A 16,215-nucleotide genomic window follows, 5' to 3' on the forward strand; every position below is an offset into this window, starting at 1 on the left:
AGGGATTCCTACGTATTATATGCTCCCTCCGTTCACTTTTATCTGTCCACAATAAATTTTGTATTTTTTTTAAGAAAATAATAAATGAAGTGCATATTTTACTATAATACATATGACACTAGCATTTCAAAAAATTAATCTTGAAAAATGATTTGAGGAATTAGTAGTTAATGTTAAGAGTAAAACACAAAAAAAAAAATTGTCTTTCTCTTGATACGTTAAAATGAACAAGTAAAAGTGGGAATTGGGGACCAACTGTAGAGAGATCACGGTTTGTACCAATTGTATTCACATCATTGCGTACGCCTTCTCTTGATATGCTAAAGTGACAAGTAAAAATAAATGGGGTGGGAGTACAAATAAAAGTATGGTCATACGTATATTAGGTAGGTAATTAATTTCTTGAAGGAGTTGACAGAGAGGGGGGGGGGGGGGGGGGGGGTTCTTTTTCAAGATTTGGGTTGTACATCGCTCTTGATCTCTTTTTCTTTTTCCTTTTTTTTTCTCTTTGAAAAAAAAATATTTAAATCAAAATAAAGTCTTGTTTTCTCATTGAAATAGTTTGGTAGTTTACCTTGCATTTTGTTCATTGTGATTAACTTGGCATCCTGTTAAGTACTTCATATAAAACAACAAAAGATATTTGTGCATACAAAGGAATAGTGCTTATTTCAAAGGAAAACTCAAAATAAATAAATGAAGTGCAAAATCAAAAAAATGCAGACTCTCCATCTATCCTTCTGGGAAAATAAAAAAAATGGAATATCAGTTATGATTTATGAAATGTGGAAAAAAAAAAGATCTAAAACGCCCACCGTGTGATTAACTTGGCATCCTGTTAAGTACTTCATATAAAACAACAAAAGATATTTGTGCATACAAAGGAATAGTGCTTATTTCAAAGGAAAACTCAAAATAAATAAATGAAGTGCAAAATCAAAAAAATGCAGACTCTCCATCTATCCTTCTGGGAAAATAAAAAAAATGGAATATCAGTTATGATTTATGAAATGTGGAAAAAAACAAAGATCTAAAACGCCCACCGTGGGGCTCGAACCCACGACCACAAGGTTAAGAGCCTTGCGCTCTACCAACTGAGCTAGACGGGCTTGTGCTCTATGGTTTCTTCTTATTACATATTAATCAAAGCGGTGACCATTAATTCAATACTACTTTTTCACCATCACATGGAATGGAAATTGACATTCCATGATAGGTAAACTTTCATGCCAAATCTAATATGGTAACCTGAAAAATAGAATGATAACTTATTATAATAAGTTATCGCACTAATCCACCCTTCTCTACTGCAATAACAGATTTTTATCAGATTCAAAGGCGTAAGTTCTGTTTAATTCAGACATCCAGTATTGCGCTCTTATTACTAGACTGGCCATCTACTCATTCTTTGATTTCCTTATCTATCCCAAGTACCAAATGTGAAGACAAGCTATCTGCGAGGAACATTTTGCCTAATTATGACAATCCCCTTCACTGATAACACGGGGTATAGAAGCCTAAACTTCATCATTTGTAGCTTGTTTTATACTGGAACCGCTGTATCTTTGTTTCTCAGGCATATAGGGATGGACAACAAATGGACCATTTCAAAAAGCAAAAAAAAACAAAAAGTATAAATCCAGAACACCCACGGGAACAATATCACAGTTGTAAACAATGGTTCAAGCAAAACGAATAATCATTAAGCAGAATCATGACTGACCTAAGTGAATGCCTTACCAATAACAAACAAGACAACGGGGTCGCTGACCTAAGTGAATGCCTTACCAGTAACAAACAAGACAACGGGGTCGCTGTACAGAATATTACGAAAGCAACTGTCGATAAGTGTTAATTATATTATACAATATACAGGTCAACTTGGCATCATATGCCTCTGAAGCTATAAATTTTAATTGACAGTATGAATATCAATACAGATTTCAATGGTACATTACTAATTATCCCTTTCCAGCTAGATCGCGCATTTCAGATGCCAAGACGAGGGAAGCAAAAGAAACTACTCCATATATTATTTGGTGGAGCTACTTTCAAGTTTCAACCATGTGATCTTTATCTGTTTATAACTTCACATCAGAGTCCTATTTTGGTCGTTGATAGAAAATGTCATCAACGCCTTCTTTTATTAGGTTTCCCACTTTCTGCAAGTTCTTGGCAACCCCCATTGCAACCAAATTTGCGTTCCTGGTGAACCTGTAGTTTCAAGGAAACAAACATGAGTGTCATTATCAAACAACACAAAAGACACTTCACTTACAGCAGACGACATATCAAGAAAGCATGCTTGCCTGGGCAGAAACTCATTGCCAGCTGAGTGAGTTGGTTGCAGTGGAACTCCATGACCTTCTAAAGAACAAAATCATAAATTAGACAAAACCATATCAGTAAGAGCTCTGAGTTGAATAGCATATTAAACAATGAACAACTAAATGTGATGTTACGAAACTCTTTCTGCACAATGCTAATAACATCAACATGCATTTAAAAGGGGACAATTAGCACTTAAATATGTGTATGAGCCCTTTTACATGTGTGTGTGTGCGCGCACGCCTGTGAGTTAGAGGAAGAGAGAGAAGTAAAAAACCAAGAGGTGACATAATTGAAACCAAACAAAGGAAAAAGAAACCTAATATCCTATGCATTTTCTTAAAAGTTGTAATTTAACAAATTGAAGGTCATATATTCACCAACATTTAAGATAGTCCTAAGTAGGTCTAGAAGGGGCCATGAACACAATTCCTGATACTTTAGTTAGCACTGAACACTACATCTTTTACCTGAGAGGAGGCTAGAAACACAACGTATCATGAATCTTTTGTCGTTGTCCCATTAAGTCCCTTAAAGCCCAGGATCCAAGGGCGTAAGCCTGAGTAGTGAATGGAATCATGTAACATGACTCAAATCTGAGATTCTAGTTGAAACTAAAGTTAGGGGAACAAGTATAAAGGGTCTCTCTTATTTTCTAATTTTTATTTTATTTTATTTTTTTGAGGGGGCACATATTGTAACTTACTTCTGTTTACCCTTCTAAGCTGCAATCACCAAGCATGCAAAGTTCTGAAGATTTGTTATTATAGTCAATTACTGTATATCAACAATCCCACATATTAGAAGAAGGATAGTTACATAGGAAAGGCCAATAATAGAACAGAATTGTAACTGAAAATTTGACTGACTTTTCAGTGCACTCTCCAGGCAACTCATGGTAAATGACACAATACCTTTTTCCCTTTTTTTGGGGATAACCGTGGTGTCTGGGACAGTTAGCGCACCTTGCCTCATTCCACTGGATACCTACCACCTCCCACCAGCAACAAGTACCAGGTAACTCTGTCCGCCAAGGCTACGATAGATAGAAAGAAATCACCTAGTATTTTGGTCTCTACTGGGATTTAAACCCGAGACCTCATGGTTCTTAACCCACTTCATTGACCACTAGACCACACACTTGGGTGCAATTACACAATACCAACAGCACATAACTCATACATAATGCTCCAAGTCATTAGATTGATCAGTAATACATGATGGTTTCAGATGTTTAAGAAACTCAAAACAATAAATTAAGCAGACAAATTCTAATTACATGTTGACAGATCCACTCATTGCAATTATTGATTCCAGTAAGGAAATATAAGAAGCAGATAGGTTGGCAGTGTTCAAAAAGCTCGGAAAGTGTTAGTAATTTTGAGAAGTAAGACTAGCGGCCCAAATTGTGCCTGGACATCTCTTCACAGAAAAAAGTAGTTCCACAAAGGGCATATTTGTTTCTGCTCTCAATGAAAAAGGGTTAATGTGAAAACCATGAAACAATCCACTCAGTTCTTGGTACAAAACATGGTAAATCAAGACCTGCTTGTGGGATGTGAACTGTTTCTTCCAACATGAACTCCTAGCCAAAAATAGAGGTGGACTTGCAAGTGACCAAATAGAGGCAAAAAACATCTTAGATGCAAACAGAAAAGTACAATCCTAATTTTAATTGAAGATTTTCTGATAATGAATTCTTTTTAATTTTACACTTTTGATAAAGAATATTTCTCAGGAAGATACAGACAAAAACACTAAATGATTTTCCTAACGCATCAAAAAAGCAAGATTTAATAGGAAATGCAGCAGTTAAACAAGAATAAACTTTCACTAAACATGTTCCCAGTCATGCAAATTTGTTACCAAAATTAAGATAGGAAAATTTTAATCAAGAAACAACATTAACTGTGAAAAATTGTTTAAACGTCCACCTGAACATCAAAGCCCTAAAACAATTGTGTTCCAGTGAAGGCCTCTTTTGGCATTGAATTGTAAAATTAAATCAAAGAAAGTCACCTTCTCTTTTACGAGCATGAGCCGGAGCTGCCTCAGATGAGGTGACCCTTATATCCACCAAAACCTGTGACAGTGCACACCTATGTTAGTTGAGCAAAAAAGTTGCGAAACAACAAGCAATTAGGATGCAGAAAACATTGGGTAATTGATTCATATATCTTCTCAGATATACTCTTTTCTTACAGAAACAAATTAATTTCACATTACTATATGTGATCAGTACAACTGACAAGTCAGTCACATTGAATGTATAGCTACTTCACATGAGATATCAAAGCATTACAACTCAAATTGGAACAAATTGCTCGGCAGAATGAGAAGCCTTAGCACAATTTGCTTCTTTTCTAGATAAAGCTACTCACCCTCAGCATGCACTATTTAAAATCAAAATATCAGTCGTTTTATCAATATAAAAAATTTATCCTCAAAATATGAAAACACAGATCAAGCTACAGAGGAATAGAAGAGATAAGAATGCAAATGCTAACCTCAAGGCCAACACAGACTGGCAATTCTGCTTGAACCTCTTGCCCATCAGCTGAGCAAGCTTTCTGATCCTGGCTAAGTTACTCGGACTCTTCAAAAGTGTTGCCGTACCCGTTTCGGATCCTCCAAAAATACACTACTTTTGAAGGATCCGACAAGCACCTGACGACATTTTAGGAGAGTCCGAGTAACATAGGATCCTGGTAAATGGAATAACCAACACAAGCATATCTAAAATCTGTAAGGCTCCTATCCTCTTTAGAAGCTTCCATCTCAGATTCCCCAACAATATATTGAGGTACTTGTTATCAAACAAAAAAAAAGAGTCTCAGAAAGTAGGTAATTAAGTAAGTAGTTTCAAAGTGTGACAAATAATACGCAGCAAAAATAAAAAATATGTAACTGCATGAAGAGATAAAGCAAATGAGGGAGATGTTCTCAACTATTGAGAATGTAAAGTCAACATGTTATATTTTAATGTTTTACTAAAATATGTACTTTTTCTTTACAATAATTGTGTCAGACCAGGTTGCACACACCTCAATTATTCCATCGAGTGCGTGTTATCTCCCGCCAGCACAGGTACTGGTTAACTCTAGCCACCAAAGCTTAGGCAAATGAAAGGAAATCATCTAGTATTTTTGTCTCTACTAGATTTTGAACCGTGGTCTCCAATATTTTCACCCACTTCATTAACCGCTAGGCGGTACCCTTGTGTGTTGCAATACATATTTTTTTCAAAGGGTTACCCATAAACAATACATACTTATTTCAAAGGGTTACAACAATGTTAAGAGTTTCTCTTCTCCAAATACCGCAAAAGTAACAGCATTTCGAACGAGATAAAGAGGGCATGCAAGATCCAATAGGTAAGTTGATACTCATAATCTGACTATAAGGTGTTTGGACAATATTTGGTTGAAGTTGAAAAAAAGAACAGTGTTTCAAGTAGAAGTTGAAAGACTATTTGGTATTCCTTAATTTAAAAAAAAAAATAATAATAATAATAATAATAAGAGCATTAGGAAGTCACTTGTGTTTGGACATAAATTTCTTTAGGGAAAAGAGTTAAAACTTTTGTGAGTGAAAACCATTATTTCACTTAAAATACTTCTCAAACGAGTTTTCAACTTCAAAATCTCTATTTCAAGTTCAAGTTGAAATAATGTAAGGGTGGCTCTGTTGGCTGAGCATGGGGTTTCCATAATGGAGGTCTCAGGTTCGAAATCCCCTGCCTACGACAGCAGAGGATTTGACTTCTGGGTCGAGCTCGTCGCACATGGCTTACCTAGTACGGGTTATCTCACTTGTGTGGTTTGCGGGCTATTACACAAGAGCAGGGTTTATCCTGTGCGTACCCAAAGGGTAGTGGCTGCGGGTTCCTTGTCATCAAATAGAAAAAATTGTAAAACAAACATTGATTGCCAAACGGATATTTAAGAAATTCTCACCAGAAATCTGACTTTCTTCATGAATAAGCTTTAATCTTTAGGAAATCCTAATCTTTAGCAAAGAAATAGCCTAGAGAAATCAACTCGAAGCACATACGATTAGCAGCAAAATGCATGATCAAACAACGAAATTTGATCCATTGCCACAGTGAGAAAATATAAGTCCAATATGTGTGTGCACCAGTTGAGACTATTGCCACAGTGAGAAAATATAAGTTACTCCCACCGTCCCAAGTTAAGTGTCTGAGTTTGATTAGACACAAATTTTAAGAAATAAAGAGAGATTTTTGAATCTTATGGTCATAAATTAAAGATGTGTGCAGTCTTTTAAATCTTGTGGTCTTAAACTTAATATGTAGAATGTATGAATTGGAAAACTTACTAAATATAGTAAGAGGTACCCTTTTGGGACATACAAAAAAGGAAAGTAAGACACTTAAATTGAGTTGATGGGAGTAGAGAATACTCATATCTAAGCAGCACATTTTTCATAAAATGACTACAAAGATCAAATTTTCGAGCAAACACAAATAAACTACTAAACAAACATCAAAAAATGAAATTATTTTTTAGAGAAAGAACAAGGTAAGACGGGATACCTTGAGGAAGGGAACGGCTAAGGCCAAGGCATAGAGGATTTTGCCAATTAGATTTATAAGAACCAACAGATAGTAACGGAAATCGAAAGACAAGAAACTACGGGGGTAATACTATAGCAGACGGACAAGCGAGACAATGCTCTACTACCTACTAAAACATACCTTGATTATCAACTGTTTCATTTTCTTATCTCAACTATTACCATCTACTTTTAATACATAGAAGTTATGTTAATAAATTTTTTAGTAATAGAGAAGCCAAAAGTACATAATTCTGTTTGTTGTCGGTAGATTTATTTAGTTGAATATCGTGAAGATTAGAATTGAAATATGCTATCAACTATTGAGGGATCACAATTGTTCTTCTACTTTTTAAATACACTACTGTAACAGTTCGGAACTGTAGGATCAGCTAATAACTGAAGTAGTTAGTTGTTTCAGTACTTGTCCTACTTGGTTACTGCCAGTTCGGTAACATCAATGGTTACATATTACCAAACTGGCAATGGCTATTTAAGAAAAACTTGTATAATACATAATTTTTTTTAATATTGGTGGTGTCCTTACAAGTTCATGTGCACCTCGACTATTCCACCGGGTGCCTGCCACGATACACCATTACAGGTACTGGGCAGTCCACCAAGGTTTAGACAGATAAAAAAAAATAACCTAATGTTCTCTATCTCCACTCGAATTTGAACCTCCCCGTCTAATACATAATTCTCAAACTTATTCAAGAAAGATTAGCAATCATCCCCAAATTAATGTGATCACAAATTCAAAATGACTAACAATTTTTTAGGAAAGACATAAGAGAGAATTTAGCTGACCTGCTTTTCATCAAAACTTACTTACATATTCGAGTTACAGAATCTTAACTCACATACTGAAGCTTTACAGTTGGTGAATATGTGGTCACAAACAACAAAATGCCTACCAATGCACTCACAGTAAAAGTGGCCATATTACTAAAATAAGATAACAGTAAATCTATGTTTTAACAGCACGATGACCAAAAACAGGATAGTAAGTATCTAGCTCAAGTAGTTCTAAAATCTCTTGGGTAGCCCATAGATACGTCGAATGGCCCTCGATGAATTCAGTCACATCAACCTGTAAAATGGAGTAAAGATATTAAACTTCAACTAAATGGAGACAACTACACTAATATAAAACAAAAAATGGGAACATAGAACTTACATTCTCAACACCAGGAATCTCAACAGGTTGAATTCCAGCTAATCCTTGAGTAAGGAGACTGTTCAGAAGAAATTACAGAAGTCACAAGAAAGGGAAGCAGAAATCGGCAAATCAAACGTGAGGGGAATCCTTGAAACCGTCAAATATATTGCAGCAGCAGTAGTTAACATTTTCAACATCAGTACTATGCTTGCGGATAATGCATACCTAGCACGAAAGGCAACTCCAAGCATCCAATCATTTGTAGAATACGCATTCACAAATCTACCAGCTACCATCTGCAAAGCAAGAACAGAGAGCTTCAAACAGCAACAAGGTCGAAGCCCTATACTAATAAAACAAAATTCTGAAGAAAAAAGGGAGGGGAATGGATGTAGACCAAAAGATTTATTATTTAAAAGTAGTTAAAATTAAGAAAAGCCGGACACTGAAAACCTTTCTAGCTGCTTCCCAGTTCATATCTTTAATTGCAATGGGTGCCCCAAGAAGAACAACCCTTTCCACAAGTCCAGCTGCCAAAAATTTAGGTAATTTAGGATCTTGGGAAGCAAATCAATCAGTCAATCAATCAACTACGCCTCAAAACAACTTAGTTGTGGTGCACATGAAACAAATGATCAATCTAAAAAGTAAAACAAATTAAAAAGAACGCTTACAATTTTCACTCTCAGCCAGAACCTGTAAACATTTAAAAATAACTCTTGCCCCGAGTGAGAACCCTACAAGTGTCACGGGCCTGAAACATTCATGGACACATGTGAGCCCAGACTTTCAGGAAAATCAAATGGCAGTTTCTCCAAATACATTTAGCTTGTATACCTGTGTCCTTGTAATCCTTTTTTCAACACTTCTGCCAGGAGTATTCCTGCTTTATCAGATCTGAAAATACACATCAACAACCATCATCAGAGTTTGTTTTTCCAAGCAAAGAAATATGATGCTCTGCTTCGACACAAAATGGTACAGTAAAAATGCTCGATGATTCAAGCAATAGGAGGCTGGAGCATATAATCAGCACCATTGGAAAAGGGAAAGGCAGGAACAATCAGAGACTAGAGATGCTAGGGATACAAAACTTAAAATGCCAATACGGGTAAACAATTTGGGTTCTTCCTTTTGATTTTCCCATCCTCATAATTAATTAAAGGGAAAGGAAAATATCTCCACAACCTCCTCCTCCCAGATCCACATCCCACACCAGAAAAGAACGGATAAAAGAAAAGATAAGCAGACAAACAAAAACCTGTCCAGAGCAATTGACCATGTGCTGTCGATAAAATCAGTAATAGTAAGTAAAGCTGCCGGCCAAGCCAATGCTGTTAAAAGACCGTGTAGTACAGTCATCATAGCACCTTGTTTCATCAACTCCATTGCAATTCCTGGAATTTAGGAAATCATGTTGTCAACATCATACACATATAGTAGCTGGTCAATGTGTTACATCAGCTAAAAGCAAAGTACAAAATTATTTACTTGAAGTCAACCAATCCTGAATTGCAGTGCTTACAGCAATAATATGCATAGATTCCCACTGCAATATATACCTGAGAAGATTGTGAAATGTAAGGATTAGTTTATTCTTTTCGCATTTTAATCCTTGTACTAAAGATAGGGGAACATGTTGGGTTTTTCTTGTAAAGACAAGTAGGAAATGCTAAATAAAGCTCATTGCTAGCTTGGTAGTATCTCACCGAAACGAAAATAAACTAAGAAAAAGAAGGATGATGTTTTACCTTTCAGAATTATCATGTTGTCCTTCCCAAGGTCTTATGAAGTCTTCCTCCTCAAAAACAAGTCCCGAGATCAAGATCTGAACTGCTAGCCGCTGAGATGATATGCAAAGTGAGAACAAATACCAAGGGGAACTAATGGTCCACATGTAGAACTATAACTCATGGAAACTATGAGAATAAAGAAGAAGGAATAGAAACAAGCAGGCAGACTGCAAGCTTATACATGCTAAGAAGACGATATCAAGTATAAAAAAGGGAGAGCTAATGATTTACCCCCTGGTTGTGGTTTTCTCCTATAGCCTTGAACTCAAATTCATCAACATCTCCAGTTCTCCTGGCCATTTTAGTTCCTGTAAGTCCTGCTCCAGCAGCTGGGTAACCAAAAGTATCAGTAACAACATCAAATAGCCGAAGAATCACTTAAAGATGTTCACAGTCCAAACCCAATGTTAACTTTATGAGTTGCCTCGCATTATCTGTCTCCATTATCAGGCCATAAAAAGGATTCGACCAAAGAATTTTAAAACATTACACACGCACCCAATCCTATAAAACATGTGTTTACCTCCAAATGATGCCGCAACTGCAACAGATCCTGCCACACTTCCTGCAGCAGTAGCAACAGCAGCGAATCCACTTGCTCCGATAACAGGAATAAGAGTACCCAAGGTAGGCGCTAAAGCACCAAAGCCTGCAGCTATTGCTGGAGCAGCCAAACCTGATTGATAATAAAACAAAGTTAGAAAGTCATACGATGTTGTTTGCAAATATGGTGTTCATCGAACATAGTAAAAGCTCTTTAAGAATAAAATAAAAATGAAATGGTCAGAGAAATCTGTTCCCTTGGAGGCTTGTTAGGTTATGTCAGCCCTGCTAAAAGTTAAGAAAAACTGACATGTCGTACCGCCAGTAATTGCCATTAAAGTTCCACCAGTCAATGCAGCTGCACCTATAATACCTCCTCGTTTCCACTTAGCCCATGAACTATCAGAGGATTGGTTTTCCTCCTTCGATTCTTCCTCTTTAAGAATAGCCATTGCTGAACAAGCAACCATGGTCTCAATGGCTTCCTGCAGCACATAAATTCTTTCAAAATCTGTTAGATTTAAGGAAGTTCATGTCTCAAGTAAATAGCAACTTGGGAAGACATAAATTCTGCACCATTTCAACATGTTCTCTCCATATGAAATAGATGTTATTATCCTAATTATAATGAATAAGAACTGCTTGTCAAAATCTGAATAAGTATGTTTACACTTATGCATCTATATTCTCTTCAAGTGAATTGTTGACATCAATATACAGAACCAAAAGAATAAAAGAGATCCAGATTATCTTCCTAATATGAAAGGAAAGCAAAAAACAAATAACCAGCCATGCACATATTTCCTCTATAGAGTTATAGCTGGGTTAACTTACAAATGTGGGATATACAAATGTTTATTTAAATTAACTTGTACTTTAAGAATTTCAAAAACGCACTTCATAAAAAATTGCCTTCATAAAGAATTCTATGATCGTAGCCTGCTAAAAGCGTGTCAACTCCCTAATATGCAGACTGCTGTTGTGCCATGGCGAGAGATGGACTCTTATCGCTTACATAAAAAGGTTATGTCTGTAGTAGCCAGCTACAATGACCCCATCACCATTTTGGAATAATTGTTATAGCCATATCAGGGTATTTAAAGATCTTCAAGAATTCTATGGCATAATGAAATAACAACATGCAAATTATCAAAAGTATTATTCCAGACCAAATGAAAAATGTAGGAGTCGCTCAATTACCTGCAGTATTGATAATAGTTCTGGTAAACAAATTCCATATTAATAGTCAGGTGTCGGTTACCATATCTGAATTCTGGATTGATAATATACACTTTAGTTATGTGGTAATCATTGTATAGTTTTACCGACTTAAACATCATTGCTAATACAAGTATTAGAGCACACAAAAGTACAAAAACACTCTCTGAATCATGATAACTTGTTCTGTTATCCATCTCTCACTTGTTTATCTCTTATAATATTGATTTTAATAGTATAAGAAAGTGAATAAAATAATTTGTTTGTTTAGAAAAGGAATGCAAGATTTATTCATTCCCTTATCTCATAATGTAGCATCACATTTTAACCTTCCTCTTAAAATTGTTCTTTATTATAAATAAAATATTAACGAGTACAATTGCATGATGATTTTCAATTTATAGTACACTAATCATTTTAAATCAAATATGATAACAAACAAGACGCTAAATAGGAAAGTAATGCAATATGGGTCAATGCTATTATTGGACAAAAATCTTTATCCAATTACCATGTATCTAGAATTTAATATGATGAAAGAAACATTCAATAACATATTCAAATGTTTCCATGATTATTATACACGCATTACAATTCTTGTATCATTATCCAATTATAATTTGTGTACTAACCAAACGAATACATAATGATATGGAAATTAGAGCTTAGACTTATGGTTAGCCATTTTCAAGGTACATCTACTTATTCTAAGATTTTTCTTCCACCTAGCTGATAAAATGCTGGCAGAAAATCTTGGATCAAATCCTAAAATCAGTCTTTTTGAGCGGGAAATGAGTAGAATAAAATCTTATCCATTCACAACACCAAACAAGCTAAAAGCAAGATATATCTCTCAAGCTTATATTACAGCTTAGACATCTCCACTTTTGGGAAGCTAGTGGAATGCTCTCTGACACTGGTTTTTTGTTGTTATCGTTGTTGTTGTAGTGGAATGCTCTCTGCATTTTTTCCTACGGAGAGCGGGCATTCAAATAACTTATGATTGCAGACTGATATACAAAAGGTATATAAGGATTCTTTCTACTATAAATCTTATATGTTCATAAATCCTAGTAGGATAAGTCACTTTAAAAGAGATAGAAGAGAAAGCAACCAAGCACATAATGAAAATTTATGCATCATTTAAATGACCATACCACTTTAATCCATCTGACATTAAGCCATGTCGCTAGCAAACGTAAAGCCACACGATGTCGAGCATCATAACCCTTCCTTCTTCGAGTAGATTTCTTACCGTCTTCAGGTGTTTGTGCGAGACAAGCTGAAAGAAGCTCATAGAGAATGGTTACCTTCCTAGTGTACTCAAGCATTGATACCTCTTCCACAGGTTTTTCATCAGATCGACTAACAGACTTCAAATGAGCCCCCGCAATGCTAGACGATTTCTGGCTTTTCTCTTGGGAACTTTCAACATTTGTATTTTCTGTATCGGACTTGGACTTCACATCAGCAATTGATAGCTTCTCCTGACATTCTTGCTTATATTCACGCCTCTTCTCATCCTTCGACTCATTTTCAGAAGTTTTCTCCATGCTTGATGCCATAGCATCCACGCCATTTGCCAAAGCAAGTTCCATTTCTGGTGCTTCTGAAGAATCGCCATCACTTTCTTCAGAAAGTAACCTTAGAAACTGATGTAATATCAGTAACCATGCCGTCAGGCAAGTAATGACAAAGATAATTACTCATACTGCATAAGATATTGACTGATGATATTAACGAGCAAATGGGAACCTTTTCCATTTCAATAGAAGCATTTAGCAGCAGTGGCAACAGATTACTCTTTCCAAAGTACAGTAGACCTTAATTTAATGCCATTTTCTAATAAACTCAGGAACTAGTCATGGACAAAGATATAACCACTGTACTATTCTACAACTTTAAGAGACAAGAACTAACCGCTCCAATATGATGCTTTGGTGGTGTAGAGGCAGCAGTTTCCTCTAGTCCAGACCACGCCTTTTCATCAATCTCTAGAAATCTATTCACAACAAATTCAATTTGAGACCCAAATTAATAATCTACAAATAGGATATTACGACATCACGCACTAGCATTAGCAATTGCGTCATGTTCAAAGTGTGGTAAGTCATTAACCTTGTGCTTTCCTTTAGTTAGTCAGTAGTAAATACTCCTTCCACCACGAATTATATAATGTTTTTGCCATTTCAAAACGTCCCAAAAAGTTTGACACCATTCAGCAAATAAATGTCATTATGCTATTCAAGTTTTAAACTTTGAATGTGATATCTTCTCTATCAATCTAACCTTTCGACATTTCTTCCACTAGTAACATAAAGGCATAAGTCAAATAAACCTCAACTCTCGCGCAGTAAAAAACCATCACATAATATCGAAAACCCGTAACAGCAAAAATAGACAGACATTGTGGAACTAAGAACGAAAAAATATAAGGGAATGCCACATTTTCATATTGTATTGTCCGGTAAATAAACATTGAAAATATCAAAACCTCTGAAGTAACAGCTGAAATAGAAGGAATTACTTTTTCAGTTTTTCAAGTTGATGTTTCAACATTTTGTTTTTCTTATATCTTAACTCTCGTTCGTACTTTTAAGCTGTCGAATTGTACAATACATATAATTATGTTATTCAAATTCCAAACTTTGATGTGATATCTTCTCTACCAATCTAACTTTTCAACATTTCTTCCACTGCTAACACAATACATAAGTCAAATTAACTGTCACATAATATCAAAACCTTCTGCAGTAACAGTAAAGAAAACGCAACGGGTCATTCGCACAAATGTCCCTATTTCAGGATGGTCTTTAATGTTTGCCCCTCAAATTTATGGTCTTTAATTATTGGCGCAGCGTAATTTACATTTTGCTCGACATATTTTACGTTTAACTTCGGCGTATGTACCACAAGTACAACATCCACACAAAATAATGCCGCATAAGGAAAAACTTTCTATCACTCTACATAATCTGAAAAATAATACTTCCTCCGTCCCAAAAAGATTATCTTAGTTTGACTTGACATGTAGTTTAAGAAGTAAAGAAACACTATTGAAATGTGTGGTCCAAAATAAGTCATAGATATTTGTGTGGCTATAAATCATCTCATAAAGTTAAATTATTTCTAAATATATAAATGTGTCAATCTTTTTGAAACAAACTAATAAAGAAAATAAGACGATCTTTTTGGAACGGAGGGAGTACAAAACTAATGCCGCATAACTTAATTCCTACGGAACTTATGCCGAGCGAGGCAAAAGTTCAGATATTCTCATTGAATAAGTAAGAGGGCCAAAAATTAAAAGACAAGTGAGTTTGAAGGACAATCCGTCCAAAAAACTTGAAACGGAATGCCAAAATTTTCATCATTTTAGTGTCCATGTCCAGTAAATAATAACCATCGAAATCAAACAAAATGGCGAAATGAAAAAAATAAGCAGGTAGAAGGAATTAACTTGAAAATGGGCCTTAGAAGGTTAGATGATTCATTAACCCAAAGTTGCGGGTCATCAGAAACTGAATCAGTACTGCTACAACTGCTACTACGTTCCTCAGTCGGGTCACCCGGAAAGCCCAATGGACATGTCTGGTGGATCTGGGCCTGATGTATTGCCAGCCCAAATAATGCTCCGGTTGCATATTTGTGTGTTGGCGTCAACATCGAAGAAGACATAATTGTGAACAAAATTTGCGAGTGATTAATGTCAATGGTGGAGTTTTTTTTTTTTTTTTTTTTTTTTTTTGGTTATGAATTTGATAGGATTATTGATTTGATTAATTGTTTAGTTTTTTGAGTTTCACCATTTCGTTCAATTTTAAGCGGTCGAATTGTATATTGTTGAATTTTCGATTAAACCGACCGAGTCTTAAAGTGAACGACGTACGTTAATGACTATAGTATTTGACAGGTTTAAATTATTGTCCTTTAACTATGGCCTTTGTCTCATTTTATGTGGCACTTTTCATTTTTGGAGATTCAAACTGTATGAATTTTGATTAATATTTTAAGATGTATATGAGAAAAGTTACAAATTATAGTACTTTTCATGTAGTTTTCAAATATATAAATTTTAATCTTAAATATTAAGTTAATTCAATTTCATTTAACTTCAAAGTTTAGTCAAATTGACTCTCGAAAAGCAAAAAGTGCCACATAAATTGAGACGGAGAGAGTATTATTTGAGCAGTTTCGATCCTTTTAATTTTTCGTCAAAATTGAGCATTTTAGGTTTCCATCAAATATTTCAAGAGTCTTGTGCAACAATTTTAGGTGTAATTTTGTTGTTTTCTGTGCCTGTAATTTTTATGTTGCGGTTTCTGAAATTTCGACAGAAATTTCTGCCTAAATATTTCTTATCACAATTTCGTTAAATTTAAAAATCAGAATTTGATAATACCAAAAATCTGATTAACTTTTCAGCTTTTTGAGTTTCACCATTTTGTTTGTTTTATATCTTGCCTCTGTTCATACTTTTAAGCGGTGGAATTGTATATTTGTTGAAATTAGATGAACCGACGAAATTGTAAACGACGTACGTTACTGACTATATTTAGCATAATAACTAGTAATACATGCCCGTGCGATGCACGG

The 16,215-nt window shown here is 35.2% G+C and overlaps 1 protein-coding gene and 1 non-coding gene across 3 annotated transcripts; both read right to left on the bottom strand.

The window, feature by feature from the left end:
* Nucleotides 1-1,036: 1,036 nt before the first annotated feature.
* On the bottom strand, nucleotides 1,037-1,109 carry TRNAK-CUU (transfer RNA lysine (anticodon CUU)). Its single transcript has one exon. It is a non-coding gene; the product is annotated as a tRNA-Lys (tRNA).
* A 6,584-nt stretch (nucleotides 1,110-7,693) lies between these two features.
* LOC132617043 (uncharacterized) lies at nucleotides 7,694-15,491 on the bottom strand. 2 transcript variants are annotated; one of them, XM_060331910.1, is made up of 15 exons: nucleotides 15,080-15,491; nucleotides 13,540-13,621; nucleotides 12,777-13,271; nucleotides 10,721-10,886; nucleotides 10,382-10,534; nucleotides 10,090-10,187; nucleotides 9,817-9,908; nucleotides 9,557-9,627; nucleotides 9,327-9,462; nucleotides 8,903-8,962; nucleotides 8,740-8,819; nucleotides 8,519-8,595; nucleotides 8,291-8,361; nucleotides 8,084-8,141; nucleotides 7,694-7,996 (listed from the first exon to the last, which is right to left on the bottom strand). In XM_060331910.1, exons 1-15 carry the CDS (start codon nucleotides 15,295-15,297, stop codon nucleotides 7,874-7,876), a joined length of 1,980 nt encoding a protein of 659 aa, XP_060187893.1. In that variant the 5' UTR covers nucleotides 15,298-15,491; the 3' UTR covers nucleotides 7,694-7,873. The 2 variants fall into 2 exon arrangements, with proteins under 2 accessions (XP_060187893.1, XP_060187894.1); XM_060331911.1 differs by lacking the exon at nucleotides 15,080-15,491 and having other exon boundaries at nucleotides 12,777-13,263.
* Between the last annotated feature and the right edge of the window lie 724 nt (nucleotides 15,492-16,215).

The sequence above is a fragment of the Lycium barbarum genome, chromosome 11 (assembly GCF_019175385.1).
Source record: "Lycium barbarum isolate Lr01 chromosome 11, ASM1917538v2, whole genome shotgun sequence".
Classification (NCBI taxonomy): Eukaryota; Viridiplantae; Streptophyta; class Magnoliopsida; order Solanales; family Solanaceae; genus Lycium; species Lycium barbarum.